The sequence below is a fragment of the Myotis lucifugus genome, unplaced genomic scaffold, assembly GCF_000147115.1.
Source record: "Myotis lucifugus unplaced genomic scaffold, Myoluc2.0 scaffold_335, whole genome shotgun sequence".
Classification (NCBI taxonomy): Eukaryota; Metazoa; Chordata; class Mammalia; order Chiroptera; family Vespertilionidae; genus Myotis; species Myotis lucifugus.
The window spans coordinates 716,388-733,951 of record NW_005871383.1 but is presented as its reverse complement, the minus strand read 5'-3'; the positions used below and the strand labels follow the sequence as shown (position 1 = coordinate 733,951).

Here is a 17,564-nt window from a genome sequence, read left to right as displayed (position 1 = left end):
CTGATGTCCTATTAGAATGGATGGGTCTGCATAGCTGGTTGAAGGAGCTGAGGGTGGGCGGTTTCCCTTGCAGGCTATGGCCTAGGGCAGTTTACAGTAACCCCATTATCCTCGAGGGATACGTCTCCAAACCCCCAGTGCATGCCTGAAACCACAGATAGTACCAAACATTATATATACTATGTTTTTCCCTACGCGTACATACCTATGATAGAGTTTAATTTGTAAATTGGGTACAGCAAGAGATGAATAATAAGTAATAATAAAATAGAACAATTATAACAATATACCGTGATAAAAGGTTATGGGAATGTGGCATTATAAGTAAAGTAGAGGTTACTTGAACACAGGCCCTGCAACACCACACGGCAGTGGATCTGACAGCCAGACGGCTACACGTCACTGTAAGCAGGGGCACGTGCAGCAAGGAACGCTGGGCACAGGCATGAGCCACGTCCCAGCAGGCGAGATCTTATCACACTACTCCAAACAGCTCACAATTTAAAACGTATGAATTGTTTTCTTCTGAAATTTTCCATGTTAGACTTTCAGTTTGACCACACGAGGCCGCGGATAACTGAGACCGCGGAAAGCGAAACTGCGGAGAAGGGGACCTCTGCGTCTGCCTCGCTTGTCAGGGGACCTTTGTCAAGATGTGGCTGCTGCTTCAAGTCTCAGCGCCCCATCTCAGGCTGTTAGCAGAGTTGTCTTTGACTTGTTTGGCCTCATTTGTTTGTCTATTTGTTCGGTTGTTTGTTTATTCCCCTTGACAACTGGAAGGAGTGGGTTCCGCCGGGGCTTTTCCCAGCAGGGCTCCTCTGAAGGTTAAAGCAGAGCTTTGAAATCTGCAGTCCACTTGTCCTGGATCTATAACAAATGGCAGTCAACATTCTCTGTGCCGGGCACCATGGAACCCAAGGTAGACATGCATTGTCGACCTCCAGGCCCTCACAGACTGAAGGGCAACAGGTACACACAGGTAAGTGTCGGAAAGTATGATAGATTCCAGGTAGCAAAGGATTCTAACCCCATACAAAGTATCTACACCTGCGACAGGACCCGCTTGCACTTAAAATCCTTTCACTAAGAAACACGCCTCCTTTTTGGTCAGTAGAAATGAGATGAGATTTAAATTTAAAATGAGAGCACTGCTGGAACACGGAACACGGTTACTTGATTGTCTCTGAAGTGGAAATGATGGTGTTGGAATCTTTCCTACAACTAGACTTTTAACAAGCAGAGAAAGAAAGCAGGACAATTCCTAATTTATGCGCCATCATTTGAAGCTGGAGTCAGCAAACCTTTTCTGTAAAAAGCCACATCATAAATATTTTAGACTTTGCAGGTCATAGCCAAAGACCCGACGTAAACAGATGAGCATGGCTGTATTCCAATAAAACTTTATTTATTTGTGAACAGTGGAACTTGAATGTAATATAACTTTATTTTCACAGGTCATAAAATGTTATTCTTCTTTTTAATTTCTTCCAGTCATTTGCAAATGTGAGAACCACGCTCGCTCTGGGAAACGCAGGCAGAGGCCGAGGGTGGCCCACGCTGTCGTCCGCAAGCCCTGCGGTCCAGGCCGTGGGGACAGTCCAGCAGCAGCGCCCAGGGCTTGTTAGACACACAGAGCTCAAGTCCCACCCTCGTCAGCGGAAGGAGAACCTGCATCTTAAGAACATCATCTCGCATTTGATCTGCACATCTCAGTTTGAAGACTGGCTTATGGTCTACACAGATTGATAAAATACAACTTCCCAGAAAAGTGGCCCCAGGGAAGTTCTGAGCTTCTCCGTGCCTCAGTTTCCCCGTGTGCAAGATGGAGATGACAGCATTGTCTCCCTCGGCATGGTTGTGAGACTTACACACGCGCGCGCGCACACACACACACGCACACAGGCACACACGCACGAGCTGAAATAGTATCTGTCGTTACTATTACAAAAGCTCACACTACGTTACTTTCACAGCCACCCTCTGGGATAGACACTGTTCACCCCATTTCACAGAAGAAACTGTGCCCAGAAAATCGAGGTCACAGAACAAAGGTCTTTCTGTCCCCAAATTTAGCGCTGAGGGTAACGGAGGGCTCACGGGTACAAAAGGGGACACAGTCCCCAGGCGCCAGGTCTTCGTGTCCACGTCTCCTTTCCAACGGCTCACTCTCAGTGTCCCCTTTCAGCCTGTGTTCCTGAGACACCCCACTCCCCAGGGCACAGCTCCCCACTCCGCCACACAGGGACCTCCCTGAGTCTGTACCCAAAGCTCCTCATTGGTCCCTTGAAATGTATCTTCCATTGACTTGTTAGTGTTCTTTACAACTTCTCTTTCTGGTTGCAGATAGTAAGTGTTCCCTGCCTGAGCTTGTAGTGGCTGTTTTTTATTATATCTGTAGGGCTCAGGGGAAAAAAGGCAATTTCTTTATTTGAGACTCCTGACATTTATTATCATACTAAAATTCTCAAGATGAAATTGCAGTTTTCCAGAATGTAATTCTATTTGCAGGACAACGTACAAGAAATTTATTTTAAGGACAGGTAAAACCTAAAATATATGAGAATGCAGTAAGTGCAGACCCCAAGTAAAATGAAACCAAGGTGTTAGGCACGGACAGCTTGGCTACTGTCTCTCACATATTAATTAGGGTGACAGAGCCACGGGTTCTCAACCCAGCTTGGTCTGCTTTCCAAGCTGCTGCTCTTTCTTGGAATTAAAACTCCCTTCTAACACCTGGAAACTCAGCACATCCTCTCCCCTGGCCACCTCACTGCTGAGCACAAAATAATTGTCGCTGTTGTAGTGTTGCAATTAGCAATACCTCTCACTTGGACAGAGATTCCAAGAAACTCATCATTGAACTGATCTGCCAAAAACCTTAGCGATGGCCACACAGAGCTTTCTCCTCTCAGTTCTACCGAGCGTTCAGGCGGTGGGTAGGTAGTATAACCAAAGCTAAAATTCGGTTCCTCTGAGTCCCATAGAAAGGAGGTAATTTTAATAATATCAGCTATGGTTTTAAAGCACTTTAGAGTTTAGGAAGCCGTGGAGGGAAGCTGTAGAGGCAGAGTGCAAGTGGTATTATTAAACACATTTGGGTGATGGGCCCTTCCCCGGCTCCCCCAACAGGCAGAGCCTACGGTAAGTGCTTACCTGCTGCTACTTGACTCAGGAGTGCAATCCCAGGGGAGCAGGAGAAAGGGGATTGAGGCAGCGAAAGAGGAAGAACAGACAGGAGGGTGTGGCACTGATCTGACCACCGCTTGGCTTCTCTAGGACTAGTTGCTGATCATGCAGGACTGTTAGAAAAGTCCCTCCAGGAGGAGAAAGAGAGAAAATTGATTTATCAGCCACTGTCTCCCATTGATAAAGGTTCACCGCATGGAGAGTTCACTTCCCAGCCCTTCTTGGTTGCATGGTGTCTCCTGCCTCTGCAGCAACAGCAGACAAGAGGCCCAGAGCACCGCACAGGGCAAGGTGCTGCTGGCGTATGCTCACATGCAGCTGACAGACACAGTGGGAAGAGCAGAGTTCGTGCAACATTGGCTGCAGCGGTGGAGCCTGGGGTGAAACAAGAGGTCAAGGATGTGAAGAACAGATGAGGCAAGAGGTGAAGTAGAGCATGAGGGATGTTTGACACCTGTCAAGTAAGGTAAACCAGGTCATTGACATCCACAGAGTCCATTCATCTTACTCTCACCAAACACAATGCCGTGTCTGTGTATATGTTCTCAAGTGTGAAACGTGAATGTGCACACACAGACCCCATCCCTCAGAGCAGTTGAGATGTTACTGGGAGAGTCTTCTTCTTAATGGGAAGAACATATTTAAAATAAGTGGACAATAGAATCATAAATAAAAGGACTATGAAGGCAAGGTAATCATTTGAGTAACCTGCAGAAAAGGGCCAAATCCTAGAGAACAAAGAACTTTCCAGATGTCTACAGACAGTTCTTAAATTATACTTCACCCCAGGTTTGGGGGACAGCTATAAGAACATATAACACCATTGCCTCTATATTGCAAAACAAGGGCCAAGATGTGGTTTCAGACAGAGGAGGGAAGGCAGAAGAAGAGGTGAGTAAGGAAGGGGGGGGAGTGTCAGTCACCTGCTCTAGAAGCTGGGGCTCAGAAACCTTAGCAATTCCACTGATAATGTCACTGAGGTGATGATGAACATCATTAAAGATGCAGCATCTATGTTTCCCACATAAATCCTTTACAGTGCTTCCTCTATCATCTCCATGACTTTATAAACAGTGACAAGTAGGAAATCACTTACTAGAAATCAGGGATTAGTGCTGAAAACTTTCAGAAAAAGTACATTCATTCAACAAACATTTATTGAATGGACACCATATGTTGAATTCAGAGTTAGGCACTGGCATTATTTTGGATTATAAAAACATGATCCATGGGCTCTGGGAGCTGAGTTTAGAGCAGCCACAACAAATAGGCTTCATCTTCTGACGACCTATCCAAACTCTTTATGAAAGATCTGCATCAACTAGTAGCCATTTCTGCCCTGGGCAATGGGACAGGGGCCAACAGCACAATAGACCATATCTTCCATATCTCTTGAGACATTCTAATCTACTTAATCCTCTGGATGGTGGTGAATCTTCCAGAAGGCCATAGGGATTTGAGCTGAGAAGTTCTTGGGTTCAAAAAAAAGGATGCCTAAAGGAGTCCAGTGGCTAAGGGGGAAACGTCATTCAAACAGCAGATGGTAGTCTGGCGGGCTGTCCCTCTGGCCACAGGGCTCCTGCAGCAGCTCTCCCCCCGAAACAGTGATGATTTCCTCCTAAAAAAAAAATAGAAATATTCACTTATAATCAACAAAGGGAAATAAGCATCCACCAGAGAGAAACTAATTCAAGATAGAAAAACTAAGAATATGTACCTGCCTCCTCCTCATTCAAATTTTGAGAAATCACGGGGGGCGGGGGGGGGGGGGAATCTGCTTTTAAAAAATAAATAAATGCATAAAAGTATGGGAAAATAAGAAAGGCAATCAACAAATCAAAAATGTTGAGGAGTACTTAAAAACCAAAAGATATACAGGATGAGGTTTTCAGAGGCGTTACTGTGGGGCAAGTGTCAGTGGACAGGTTGGGGACCCCCAAACCACAGAGGTCTTTGTCTCAGGCAAGGTAGAGAGTAAGGAGAGGCACACAGTTCCTTAGGGGGGCAAAGAGACCCACAAATTTCAAACACTCCCATCTCCAAAAGATGAACTGCTCACTATCAACTCCAACCCTGACAGCATAAAGAGAACGGATTTGGGAAACAGGAACTGTATCCACTGATGGATAAATAAGAAACTCAAAGTTGAGAAATCACCTCCCCACTCAAAATTTGTAACTATTTAAGGAAAATCATAACCATGAAAGAAAAATGGCAACCTCAACAACAGAACTTTAGGAGTATAAAGATCAAAATGCTTGGGATGAGAAGGATGGGCTCCTAATTACGATTCAGGAAAAGATCAAGTGTATAAAACAAACAGAAAGAACCTTTAAGAGATGTGTATTAATCTCCTGGGTGGACTAAGAAGATAAAGCATCCATGAAACAAGAATGGGCTATTATTCAAAAAGAACCAATTAGAGAATGCCTGGACATGACAAGGATCCACATTTAAATCACAAGGAAAATCTCAACAGAAGAACTGAAGAGCAGAACGGACATAACTACAGAGCAATTTAGTCGCTGGTAGAACCAGCACATCAATAAGAAAGAGACACCTAAGAAGAAAAATGGACAAAGGATCTGAACAAACAATTCACAGCAGAAATCCAAGAGGCCATTAAACATATGAAAAGAGCCTCAGCGTCAGAGGTAATCAGAGAAATGCAAGTTAAACAGCAGTGAGATCCAGTGTCTGCCCATCTGATGGGGGAAATGTAAATGACTGACAGTCCCAGTGCTGGCAGCCGTGTGAGGACACAGCCTCGTGTAGTTTTGGCAGGAGCATGAGTTGGCGCTACATTTTTAGAAGGCAATCTGGCAGATATTTTCAAATTAAAATGTGCATAGTCTTCTTCCCAGCAATTCCAAGGCGAGGGTCCATCCTAGAGAAATCACCACACATGTGCCCAAACTGATATATACGAGCCAGTCTCTGCGGTGCTGTGTGTGACCATCAAAACCTGGAAGCTCCACCAGTGCTCATCCAAAGGAGGAGGGAGTAATCCTTTCAACAATAAAGAATTTAATTTTGTTTTAAAAAAGAAAATGTTCATGATCTGAAAAAAGGGGGGGAGGAGGGAAAACTGAATTGTAATATACATCCATGCCATGGAATGCCACGGGTTTTACAAGGATGTGCATGTGGATTGGCATGGAGACACCTCAGTGCTCAATGACAGCCAGTGTCCTGATAACTCACAAACGGCAGGTACATCGATCCAGTACTTCACAGTGATGTCTCGCTGGAACCTCGCAGTGACCCTAAGAGGTGAGTGCACTGGGCACTGGGTCAGGGATCGGTAGCACATATGCCATATCTTTCACATCTCGTGAGACATTTCCATCTTACTCAGAGGGAGACTAAGGCACAAGAGTGTGAGTAGTTGCCCAAAGTCACATACAGTCATAGAGTTGGGATTTAAAACTTGGCAGCCTGATTCCAGGGTCCATGATTTTACAAAATATATTCTATAATATATTAAGCACGTTTAAAATCGAATTGCTGAGCTATTAGACAAGGATTATCCTATCTAATAAAGAGGGAATATGCTAATTGACCCTCACACCATCGCAAAGATGGTGGCACCCACAGCCAATAAGGAGAGAATATGCTAATTGACTGCCCTGTCTTCAAAGATGGCAGTGCCTACAGCCAATAAGGAGGGAATATGCTAATTGACTGCCACGCCCTCAAAGATGGCGGTGCCCACAGCCACAAGATGGCTGGCAGGTGAGGGCAATTGTGGGTGATCAGGCCAGCAGGGGGGCGGGGGGCAGTTAGGGGCAACCAGGCCAGCAGGGAAGGGCAGTTGGGGGTGACCAGGCTGGCAGGGGAGGGTAGTTAGGGGTGACCAGTCCGGGAAGGGAGGGCAAGGATCTGGCCTAAACTGGCAGTCGGACATCCCCCAAGGGATCCTAGATTGGTGAGGGTGCAGGCTGGGCTGAGGGACAAACCTCCCCCCCCCCCACCCAGTCCATGAATTTCGTGCACTGGGCCTCTAGTCCAGTTTATAAAAAATAAAAAAAAAAAAACTGTGTATGTCCTTTTATACATACATTTCTGTATTAATGCCCAGGAAATACTTGGATAGGTACATGGTGGAGGATGGAAACTCAGATTTGAAATGAACAACATTTACACTTGGTATTATATTTGATGTTTCTTAGAATGTAATCATAAATTAATTGTATAATTAAAATTTTAACTTGTAAAACTGGCCACCAGATCTCCACATGGGCCTAGATGAGCTCTCTCTTCAGTGTTAGAAACTAAATTTGTCAGTCTCAAACCTTAGATTTGGGAGAGAATAAACACCTTCAAAGACACCTGGGTTAGCCTTGCTATTCAGGATCCTGTCCACAGCATCTCTGAGAGATGAGCATTTACCCTCTGCTTGATTACTTCCCAGGACACAGAGCTCATCGCTGCTCAAAGCAGCTTATCTTGGACAGGAAAAGCAAGCAATGTGGTTTCGTGGGAAAAGCACAAGCTTGAGAGATACACGGCCTGAGGCTTAACTCCTAGACCCAGCTGTATCAGCCATGAAAACTTAGACAGGCTTCTCAAGCTCCCTTTCCAGATCTGTGAAATGGGACTAATGTGCCTCCCACACAGAGCTGTGGTGAAGATTAAATGAGAACATGTACTTAGAGCAACAGGCACAGCGCTTGACACAGACAAGGTGCCAATATTCTCACATCCCCTCCCTCTCCCTATCCTACAGTTATTAGAAGGCTCTTCCCAACACAAGTAGAACTCTGCCTTGATCCGGGTCCGCCTAGTTTCCCAGGCAGTACTCTCCTCCAAGTGTCTAGGTATTGGGAAAGGAGTGATTTTCTATGTGCTTTACAGATAAGATCAGGTTAAGAGTTGTCCCTAGAGCTTGGGGACAACCATAAAGAAAAAGCAACACAAATCCAAGAGTCCCTATTATAGAAAAGCCCAGTGAGGCAGTCAAGTAGTTCTGCAGGACTTTCTACACCTGCAAAGCTCAGGTAGAAGGTGGACCCCTGAGGTACCACAGCTCTGTCTCAGAATCCCTGGGTCCTGCCCTTCCAAGTCAACGAGTTCCACCTGTCTTCCTTTCAGTTACTGTTGATGCCAGTAGCCACAATAACACAGAAATTGCTTCTTTCTACATATCTTATTTAGAAGGCAGCATCTTTCTCAATGTGAGGTCCTCAGCAGAAAGAGCTCTGGGGAACGAGACTCCCTATCACTTTGTACTTAGAGTCCTGGTACATACAAGTACATCCCTCATTCAATGCTCAGAGGATCTGGGCTAAGTATTATCACATCCATTGGCCCAGGCAGGAAACTAAAGCTCAGAGAGACTAAGGAAGCTGCCCAAGGTCACACACGTACTCCCTGGTAAAGCTGTAGTTGGAACAAGAGATATGGCAACTCTACAAGGAACGCTTCTCTAACCATGGGGTTGCTTGTTAGGCTTCAGCTAACTCTACAAAACTGCAAGAGGCCTTTCTAGAATGTCCCCAAGAGGGATATCCTGGAGATGAATCGGGGATGAGAACTGGTCTTGGACAGAAGGCTGGCCAACCAGCCCCTGTGTGTTGACAGTAGGGAGCACTCAGGTACTCAAGGTGAGAGGAGGGCTGGAGACCCTCCTGAGGCACCTACATGGGTCAGAGGGTAAGCCAGAGAGAAGACCTGCATTGCCTGGTCTGGACAACTTCTGATCTCTTCTACTCCATATCCCTGTGGCCCCGTCTGCTCACTCTCCATCCCCAGCTCATAGAAGGCCTACAGCCTGGCTCTCCCTGCAGCTCAAGTTTCTACCAGCTTTATCCCCTGATCGGCTCCGCTAAGAGCACTACCTTGTGGAAATCAATGAGATCGGTGAGCGTGGCGTGGCGACTGGGGTCCACTCCCAGGAAGCTGTAGAAGTCCCCGGAGGCATCCACGAGGAAGTGCTTGAACCCCTTCTGCAGGCGGTAGGAGAGAGTGTAGCCCCATATTTTCTCACTGACCCGGACCAGAAATGCTCCCTCGGTCATGTTCTCAAGGAGATCTTCCGCATCCTCTCGGCTAATGATTCCTGGTTTAAAAAAGAAAGGAAAAGTCAGCAGGTTCTTCCTGCCCCTCAGCCTGTGTCAAAGGCAGGGAGGGGCCGCCGGGGCTGTCCAGCTCTTGCCTCGGGCCACTGAGCTGCCATCTTGGTCCAGAGCAGCCAGCTGTCAGCCTGGGGCAGAGTTCCCACAGGCCTGGGCTTAGCACACTTTCCTCTAAATTAAGCCACACTCATTTGGATCCATTACAGAGAATTAGTAATGACCCAGAATTGTAGCATCCATCGATTACAAATGCAAGTCAGCAGCACTGCCCTGTGGAGAGCCTTTGATGATGAGACTGGATGCCTCATGATTTCCCCCCACCCTTACCGCACCCCCCCCCCCATTATAATGAGCACCTGGAAACAGTACTTCCTCTTAAGAAGTAAAAAGACTTCCTCTGTCTACCTGTGGACAGTAGGCAAACAATTTCTTAATAGAGGCACATAATTAAGCTTCCCTTAAGCTCAAAGAACAAACTTTCTCCAATTCTGCAATCCTCCACAATTTGGCTTTACCCAGTGTAACAGCAAGTTAAAAAAATAAGTCCCTCTGAGTGGTTGAATTAGAAAGGGCTGCCTCTCTGGGCCAAAATGGCAGAACTCACAGTTCTGTATTTCAGTCCCTCCTCCCAACTAGCCTCCCCCTCTTCCCCCCCACCCTCCCTCCCCCGGTCTCACCCGCCCCTCGGCAGGGTCCCTTGATTCAGGGTACAGCCTGTTCACCCTCCAGGAAATGGCTCTATCCGAGGAGGCTGCAGGGATAGCCCATGTTGGGGCTTTCGGAACATCCTGCCCAAACTCTACAGCATATTAGTAAACAGGCTGTGGACAGCTCAAGGACAGAGCCTGTGGCCGTGGGAGCATGAGGCCCAGGCCTCCCTTCAAGACAGACCCTGCTGCCGGGAGCAGCGTGGGGAGCCAGCAGCCTCCAGCTGCCGCATCTTCAGGGCCCATGCTGAGGCATGCTGCCCCCAGCTGCTTCCAGCGCAGGGGATACCAGACCGAGACCCCCGACTCAGAGCACAGGGCTTCTGTGACTGAGACACGGGTACAGAGCTGCCATTCCTACCCAACGGGGTCTCCTCTAGTGAGCAATCTTTGCTCCAGGCTTCCCACCAGCCTGACTGGGATTTTCTCCAGTATCAGGCTCTCCCTCCCAAGGGTCCTTCCTTCCATCGCTCCCTTCCTAGGAGTCAGACCTGCACCCCATCTGAAGACTCTGCCACCCTCTCCTGCCTTGTGTCCTCTTTGTCTTCCCAGGCATTTCCTCCAATAAATCTCATGCACTTCTGCTTTCCGGAGACCCAAATGGACACCGAAACCGTGACGTTATACCCCAAGTGCTGGGGATGCAGAGGGACTGGTTTGGAGCAGAGAACAAGTGCATGGACTAAAATCACAGTGCAGCCCGGCTGGCATGGCTCAGTGGTTGAGCACTGCCCCATGAACTAGAAGGTCATGGTTCAATTTCTCTTCCCTCCCTTTAATAAGTATTTATTAGGCACAATCTAGGAGCCAGGCCCCAGGCTGGGCACCTGGACATCAGCATCAGATGAGAACCGGTCCCTGCCTCCCAAAACCTCTGGCTCCAGACAGAAAAGTTGGTGTAAATTTTTAAAAGGGGGGGTGAGGGGGGAGCTTGCTGTAACCATGGTGATCAAGGCCACATGGGGTAAGGCCTTAGCCGCAGTGCTTGTATCTAGAGAAGGTGTCCCAGCCAGCTCTGGAGCCCAGGGATGGAAGTGACAGACAGACTGAGGACAGAAAGGTTAAAACAGACAGGCATGGCAAGGAGGGCAGCTTGCAAAAGGAATCAGCACAGGGCTCCGTGCGGCTGGATGGAGCACTGAAGCAGCAGCTGGGCAACGGCAAGGTGCATGGAGATAGGCAGGGGTCAGGCCCCAAAGCACTCTCCTTACCATTAACACGTACAGGCATCATGCTGAGGGCAATGGGGAGAGACGGATGCTTCCCGGATGGAAGAATATGAGAATGTCCAAGGGTGGAAAATGGATTCAATGGGCATGAATTGGAGGCGTATGAGCCAGGATCTCAAGCCAGTGAGGGCTTCCTCCTCTGAGGATTACTTCACAGCTACATTCCCGCAGTGTGGCCTTGAAATCCAGTTCCCGGGCCACTGGGCTGCCAGAAATGGCTTCCACTTAGAGACAGAGTGGCAAAGGGACATAGTAAGGGTCACGGGAGACGCTTTATGCCAGAGCCAGCACTGGGCACTTTGTGGCCCTCATCCCATTAGTCTTCCTGATGACTCTACCGTCATCAGTTCATAACTGAGAACAGTGAAGCTCAACAAGAGAAGTGACTTAGCCAAGATCACAGAGCTATGAAGGGTGGAGCCAGAATTTGAACTCAGTTCCTGGAACTCCAAGCCCAGTGCTCTCTGCTCTACACAATGTTATCGCATGCAGGGGACAGTAAGCGCCATGAAAAACACAAGAAGGAGATTAACAAGGCCAACAGAAGTCAGGACAGGCTTTGCAGAGGCAACAAAGGGGGTGGGAAAAGGGCCTGGAAGACCAGGTAGACGCTGTGAGCAGTAAGGAGTGGTGATGAGGTGAAAGGTGAGAAGAAGGGATACAATCGATGAGTGAAGAGTCACAGTGAAGATTAAGAATGACATATCCATGGGCCATTTATACAAATGTAACATAAGAGAAGTTGAATCTAAGTCTCAGGAGATTAAGAGACATGGAGGATAGAATGAAAGTTCTGACACATGTATACTCTAAATCCCAGAGAGGAGAGGAGAATGGAGAAGAGGCAATATTTAGAGAGTGAGTGGTGGAGAATTAATTGAAGACACATCACCGTGAAACTGCACAAAGCTACTCAATGTCTCATTTTGCCAACCAGAGAGAAAAAGCAGACCTACAAAGAAGAAACAATTAGACTAAAGGTTGACTTCTTAGTTGCAACAATTGAAGCCAGAGGACAATAGAATAATATTTTCAGTGTGCCAAGAAAAAAAAATAACTGCTTAATTAAACTATCTTTCAAGGAGAAGGGCAAAATAAACACATATTCAGAAAAAAAATTGAGAGTTGACAACTAAGGAAATTCCAGGATGTACTTCAGGTAGAAGAAATATTATCCTGGATAGAAAAACTGAGATGCTAGAAGGAATGATAAGCATAGATATTGTAGATCAACTTTTAAAAAATATACATATTGACTTACAAAATGATTGTAATGGATAATTTGAGAGTTTAAAAAACTAGAACCATCTTATCAGGAGAAAAAGGATTGGAGTTTAAAAAGTTCAGTTGGGTTAGGAAGAGGGTAAAGATATATATTAAATTTAGAATATGTTAAGTACGCATGTTAAATTATCTATGTAAACCATGAAAAGACAGGTTTGAGTGTGACATAACCTCCAAACAACAGAGACGAAAAACTACAATGAGAAAATTGTTTTCAATGATGCACGAAACAAGCTAATGACTGAAAATAAGTAGCTGAAATATAAATACACTGTGATTCCATGTATTAAATTGAAAAGCCCACAAAGCTCAACACTACGGTTTTTGGAGATTAACATAGTAACAGTAAATAAAGCAATGAAATGATGGACAAAAAAATCAGGATAAGGATCATATGTGGTGGAAGGAAGAGGGCTACGATGGGAGGAGCACACAGAGGCCTCCAAGGAGAGCGGATTTTCCACCTCCTAAGCTTTCTTTATTCCCTTCACATGCAGATGCTAACACTGTATATAGTCAATATTTAATATTTAAAATATTTTAATAGTGTTGCTCTGCAGCTCCCCACATATCCCTGCTATGACAGTCATTCCAAATCAGTCAATGTCCTTTGGCGGACGGAGATGTTATCACCTGGAAATAAATGGTCACTAATGAGCTTTAACTGTCCAAGTTGGCCGAGTCTCTGGAGCCTGGTCCTCAGCACCAGCCCACCCCGAGAGAGTCCGGTTTAATTCTTCTTGGGCACGCCAAGAACCAGCAATGTTTAAAATCTTCTCATGCACTTCTAAGATGTAGCCGGATTTGAGATTCGCTGAGGGCTAGGATAGACAAAGAACTAAAATGTGATTTTTGCATTCTAGAAACTCCCTGTATTTTCAGAGGAGTGGAGGTTTGAGGGCGGGGTTTTGTAGACCTACCTCAGAGGGGTGGGGGGTAGATCCTGTGAGAAGTCCCTGCCAGGAGAGAAAGCACTCTTCTGGGCTGGGCTGGGGCAGAGGGCTAGAAGGACTGGAAGGAGTGCCCTCACTACCTTCTGCACCCAGAGAGACTGAGACGGTAGAGGAGTCCTGTGCCCCAGTTTTTGTGGAGAACTAGCAGGTGCTGTGTCTGCGTAACGAAGCCACAGCCCGGCAGAAGTGGTGCGTACGGAGAGGGAGAGAGAACTGTCTGAAGATGGTGACTGCCAGCCTCCAGCTTCCTGTGAGCACGGAGGGGACCCAGGATTCCTACCATGTTCTAGTGAGGGGTTTGAACATGGAGGGAGAGCATCCCTCGTGTGGCTGCTGGGACCAGAGCCTGGCTCAGCCTTCTGGAGAGCCATTGGCACCACTAGTCAAATGAAGTGCATGCCTATCCTCTGGCCCAACAACACTAATCCTGTGATCGCTTATAAAGAAGTCCTATGTAGGCCCATAGGGATCCAGTGCAATGAACTTAACTGATACTTAGAGTAAGTTGTGGTGGTGATGAGTTGGAGGCAATCTGGGCATCTGTGACTCAGGGAGTGGATTGGGCAAAATTAGGTGGCAGCGGCCTATGGAATACTGTGCAACAATTAGAACTAGAACACCAGAGGTGCCCGGAGCATGGACCTCATAGCAAGTGCTCAGTGAGGCCAAGAAACACAAGTGAGCCCTAGCCAGTTTGGCTCAGGGGATAGAGCATCGGCCTGAGGACTCAAGGGTCCCGGGTTCAATTCATGTTTAGGGCACGTACTTCGGTTGAAGGCTCCCTGCCCTGGTTGGGGGTGTGTGGGAGGCATCCAATCGACAGCAGTGTTTCTCTCTGTCTCTCCCTCTCCATTTCACTTTCTCTAAAAATCAATGTGAAAAATATCCTTGGGTGAGGATTAAAAAACACATAAATAAATAAAATGGAGTGAAGATCCACCTTTATTAAAGAAAAAAAAAGAAACACAAGTGATATTTAACGCTCCTCGCCTTGCATGCACATGTATGTAAGTGCAGGGTATGAGGGGTGGATTCTGGAATTGGTGGTGGTGGCAGCATCGGTTTTCAATCTCTTCAAATCCCAAATAAAAACAGGGAGAGCAGCTAAAGAGCAAAACCAAAAGTCCACAGATATGTTTACAACAAAACTAGGTGCCAAGGGATCTCCATGAGCCCCAAATACCAAGGATGGTGGGAACAAACCATCAGCACAAGACTTTCAAGACAGCAAGTGCTTAGGCAGGAGGAGGAAGAAGAAGCAACAAGGGTGACGGAGGGACCGAAGAGCAGCGAACAGGAACTCACTGGGAGCAGGAGACCAGGGTGAGAAAACACAGCTGGAACGAGGGAGGGCTGTGCCCTTCCCGTCCTGGGTGAGTACACGAAGCCCACGGTGGGACACTCCACGGGAATGGGATCGAAATTCAGGAAGATAAGGACAAAGAAAAGAAAGAAGGAGAAGGTTCAGACCCAGGTGGGGGTGGGGAGCGGAGCCTGGCTGTCCCCGGAAGCAAGCTGCCCAGGTTTATGAAGACCTGCCAACAACAGAGGAGGCGGCTCTGTGGACTACAAAACACTTTCCTGGCCCTGGTTTCGTTTGAACAGTTCAGGAAAACTAATTTCACATAAAAATTAGCCACAGAACTCAGTAGGTGGGCTCAGTGGTTGAGCATCAATCTATGAACCAGGAGGTCACATTCAATCCCCAGTCAGGGCACATGCCCCGTTGCAGTTCAATCCCCTTGAGAACCACTGACATGGAGGTAGACCTCAAAGATCTCTAACTGATAACTGTAGAATAAGAGTTGTAGGAAAATAGTAGTGTATGATATAATTTATGCAAAAAAGGTGAACTCCACAACAGTTTATATAAACATTATCATCATTTTGTAAAGATCTATGAGTGCAAGGATGTTGTTTGCTTTGTTCCTACTAGAGCCTCATGTCTGGAAGCTACTAGGCCCTCGATATTGTTGAATAAATCATTAGTGAAGATTATAACCCAGGTCTAGCATTTATGGGATGCTGACACTATGCCTACCACTGTGCGAAGAGTTCCGTGCACACAGATTGGTTCATCCGATCTTCAGATAACTCTCTCCTGGAGGCACTTCTATCCTCCCCATTTCACGGAGCGGGCACTTCAGCTGCAGGGGCTGAGTGCGTGCCCGAGGTCTCACGCTAGGAAGCAGTAGGGAGAGGCACAGCCTCCTTTCCAGTGTCGGTCCTGTGCGCCAGGTGCGCCAGGCCTGCACTGCTCTCCCTACGTGTGTTCCCGCTACAGTGCGTGTCCATACCCACCCCTGTCCACAGCTTCCCAAGCCGGGGCCCTGGAAGAAAGTGTGCACAAGGCATGGATGGGCACAGCCAGCTCCTGGCACAGGGCTTCCTGTGCTCACGGCAAGAACCGTGAGGACTCAGCCGTGAAGCCTGCGAGGCCTCTCGGGGGACTGCTGCTCCCAGGGGCCATGATCAGATTGCAGGCACCAACCTTGGTTCAAGAAGCAGTGGTTTCATCGGGGCCGAACCCCAGGTGGCCTGAGGGTGGGGAGCAGTCGCACCTCTGTAAACAGAAATTGTGCGGTGTGCATAGGCTGACAGGGCCCACAGGATTCAGTAAACCATCCGGGGAAAGCAGCGCTAAATCAGGCAAATCCGAGTTTCCAATCAGGTCTCTGCCCACCTCCCCACACACACACCCCCCAACCCCCGTTGGCCTGACCTTGCGCAAGGAAATCTCTCTTCAATGGTATGTGAACAAAGAGAAATAAGCTCAACCACCGGAGGTAACCACACAGGCCATTACCTCCTACCTGGGCAGGTCCGGGAGGGAAGTCACCTCCCAGGCCCGAGCTTCCTTAGTGAAACGTTTGCCCTGTCCATTGTTCTTGTGCACTGATAACACATCTTTAAAATGTCAGATCGCTGCTCAGCCTTTTGGCTAAGAGCGTGTCAAATGTCGGTAATTTTCCTTGTCAGCCTCAGAACAACTACGGGAAACTCCGTGTTATCTCGTTGCCCGCACACCATCTCTACTCCCACTCCTTGTAATTGTTCAATGTTAACTGTCCCGTGCCCACCAATGTAAAAGCAGTGGCTCTCCGTTTCCCCTTTTATCCGAACGTGGAGATTTCCCTGCTCTGCTTTCTCCTGCCTCCTTAAGCCACCACCAATGGATTTCACGCCTCCTTATTTTCTCCTTTGATTCTAACTGTATAGAAAGAACTGCAGCGCTGCTCTTCCGGGAGCATTTTCTCCGTCCTTTGAGACTGTGCTTTCTCAGCCCTTGGCTCACATACACTCTTTAAACCTTCCTTTAGGTTTGGGATTTCTTCCGTGGACAATAAAATGGATTCACATTAGTGTCACCCAAAGCTGGCCAAATCGAGTGAAATAACGCCAGGAAAGCAATGGCAGCCTCAACCATGGTGGCTGCTACTGCCAAGCTAGACAAAACCAACCCCGTCTCGGCCTAAGCCACGCAGGTCGAGGGGCTGAGGCAGAAGTCAACAGCTGCAATCTGGAAACTGAGGCAGAAAGCCAGCATACAGATCAGGGCTCCTGATGAGGGCTAAAGGGGGCAGGGTGCACCTGTGACAGCCCGCAGGTCCCCAGGCTCCTCCCGGCATCAGAGGCAGTCCGACAAACTGCTGCGCCCGTCGGGCCTCTGTAGAGAAAGGCAAGGCCAAGGTCAGGGGACAGAGGCCGGAGGGCAGCAGCCCTTCCCCGTGGTTGCACGTGGTGAGGATGAGAAGGCGAGGAACACAGAAGGGAAGATGAGCGCCAGCATAGCCAGTCCAGGTTTGCGCTCACTCTCCCAGTGTCACACATGAATACGCAGGCAGGCTGTTTGCAGCCAGCAGCTCCTGACCCCCCTGCTACTGCTGTGACACACACACACACACACACACACACACACACACACACACGTCCACGGTGCTCTACCTGACCCCTCCCTACTCACCCCCTGCTGCCCACACAGATGCTCTCAAACACTGCCAGCAACTTTCACATTTGCTATCAAAATAGCTACTTCATCGGCGCTAATCAAGAGCAGCAAGGAGGGAAGGGAAGGGAAGGTAAGGGAAGGGAAGGGAAGGCAAGGAAGGAATGGAAGGAAGGAAAGGA

At 47.8% G+C, this 17,564-nt stretch overlaps 1 protein-coding gene across 1 annotated transcript in view; it reads right to left on the bottom strand.

Moving 5' to 3' along the window:
* Positions 1-4,331: 4,331 nt before the first annotated feature.
* Positions 4,332-17,564, bottom strand: part of SH2D4B (SH2 domain containing 4B) — a 75,310-nt gene continuing 62,077 nt past the window's right edge. The window contains exon 8 of the mRNA XM_023764525.1: positions 4,332-4,804. Within this exon, the coding sequence (XP_023620293.1) occupies positions 4,716-4,804 (89 nt within the window). The 3' untranslated portion in view covers positions 4,332-4,715. The remainder of the gene's footprint in view (positions 4,805-17,564) is intronic.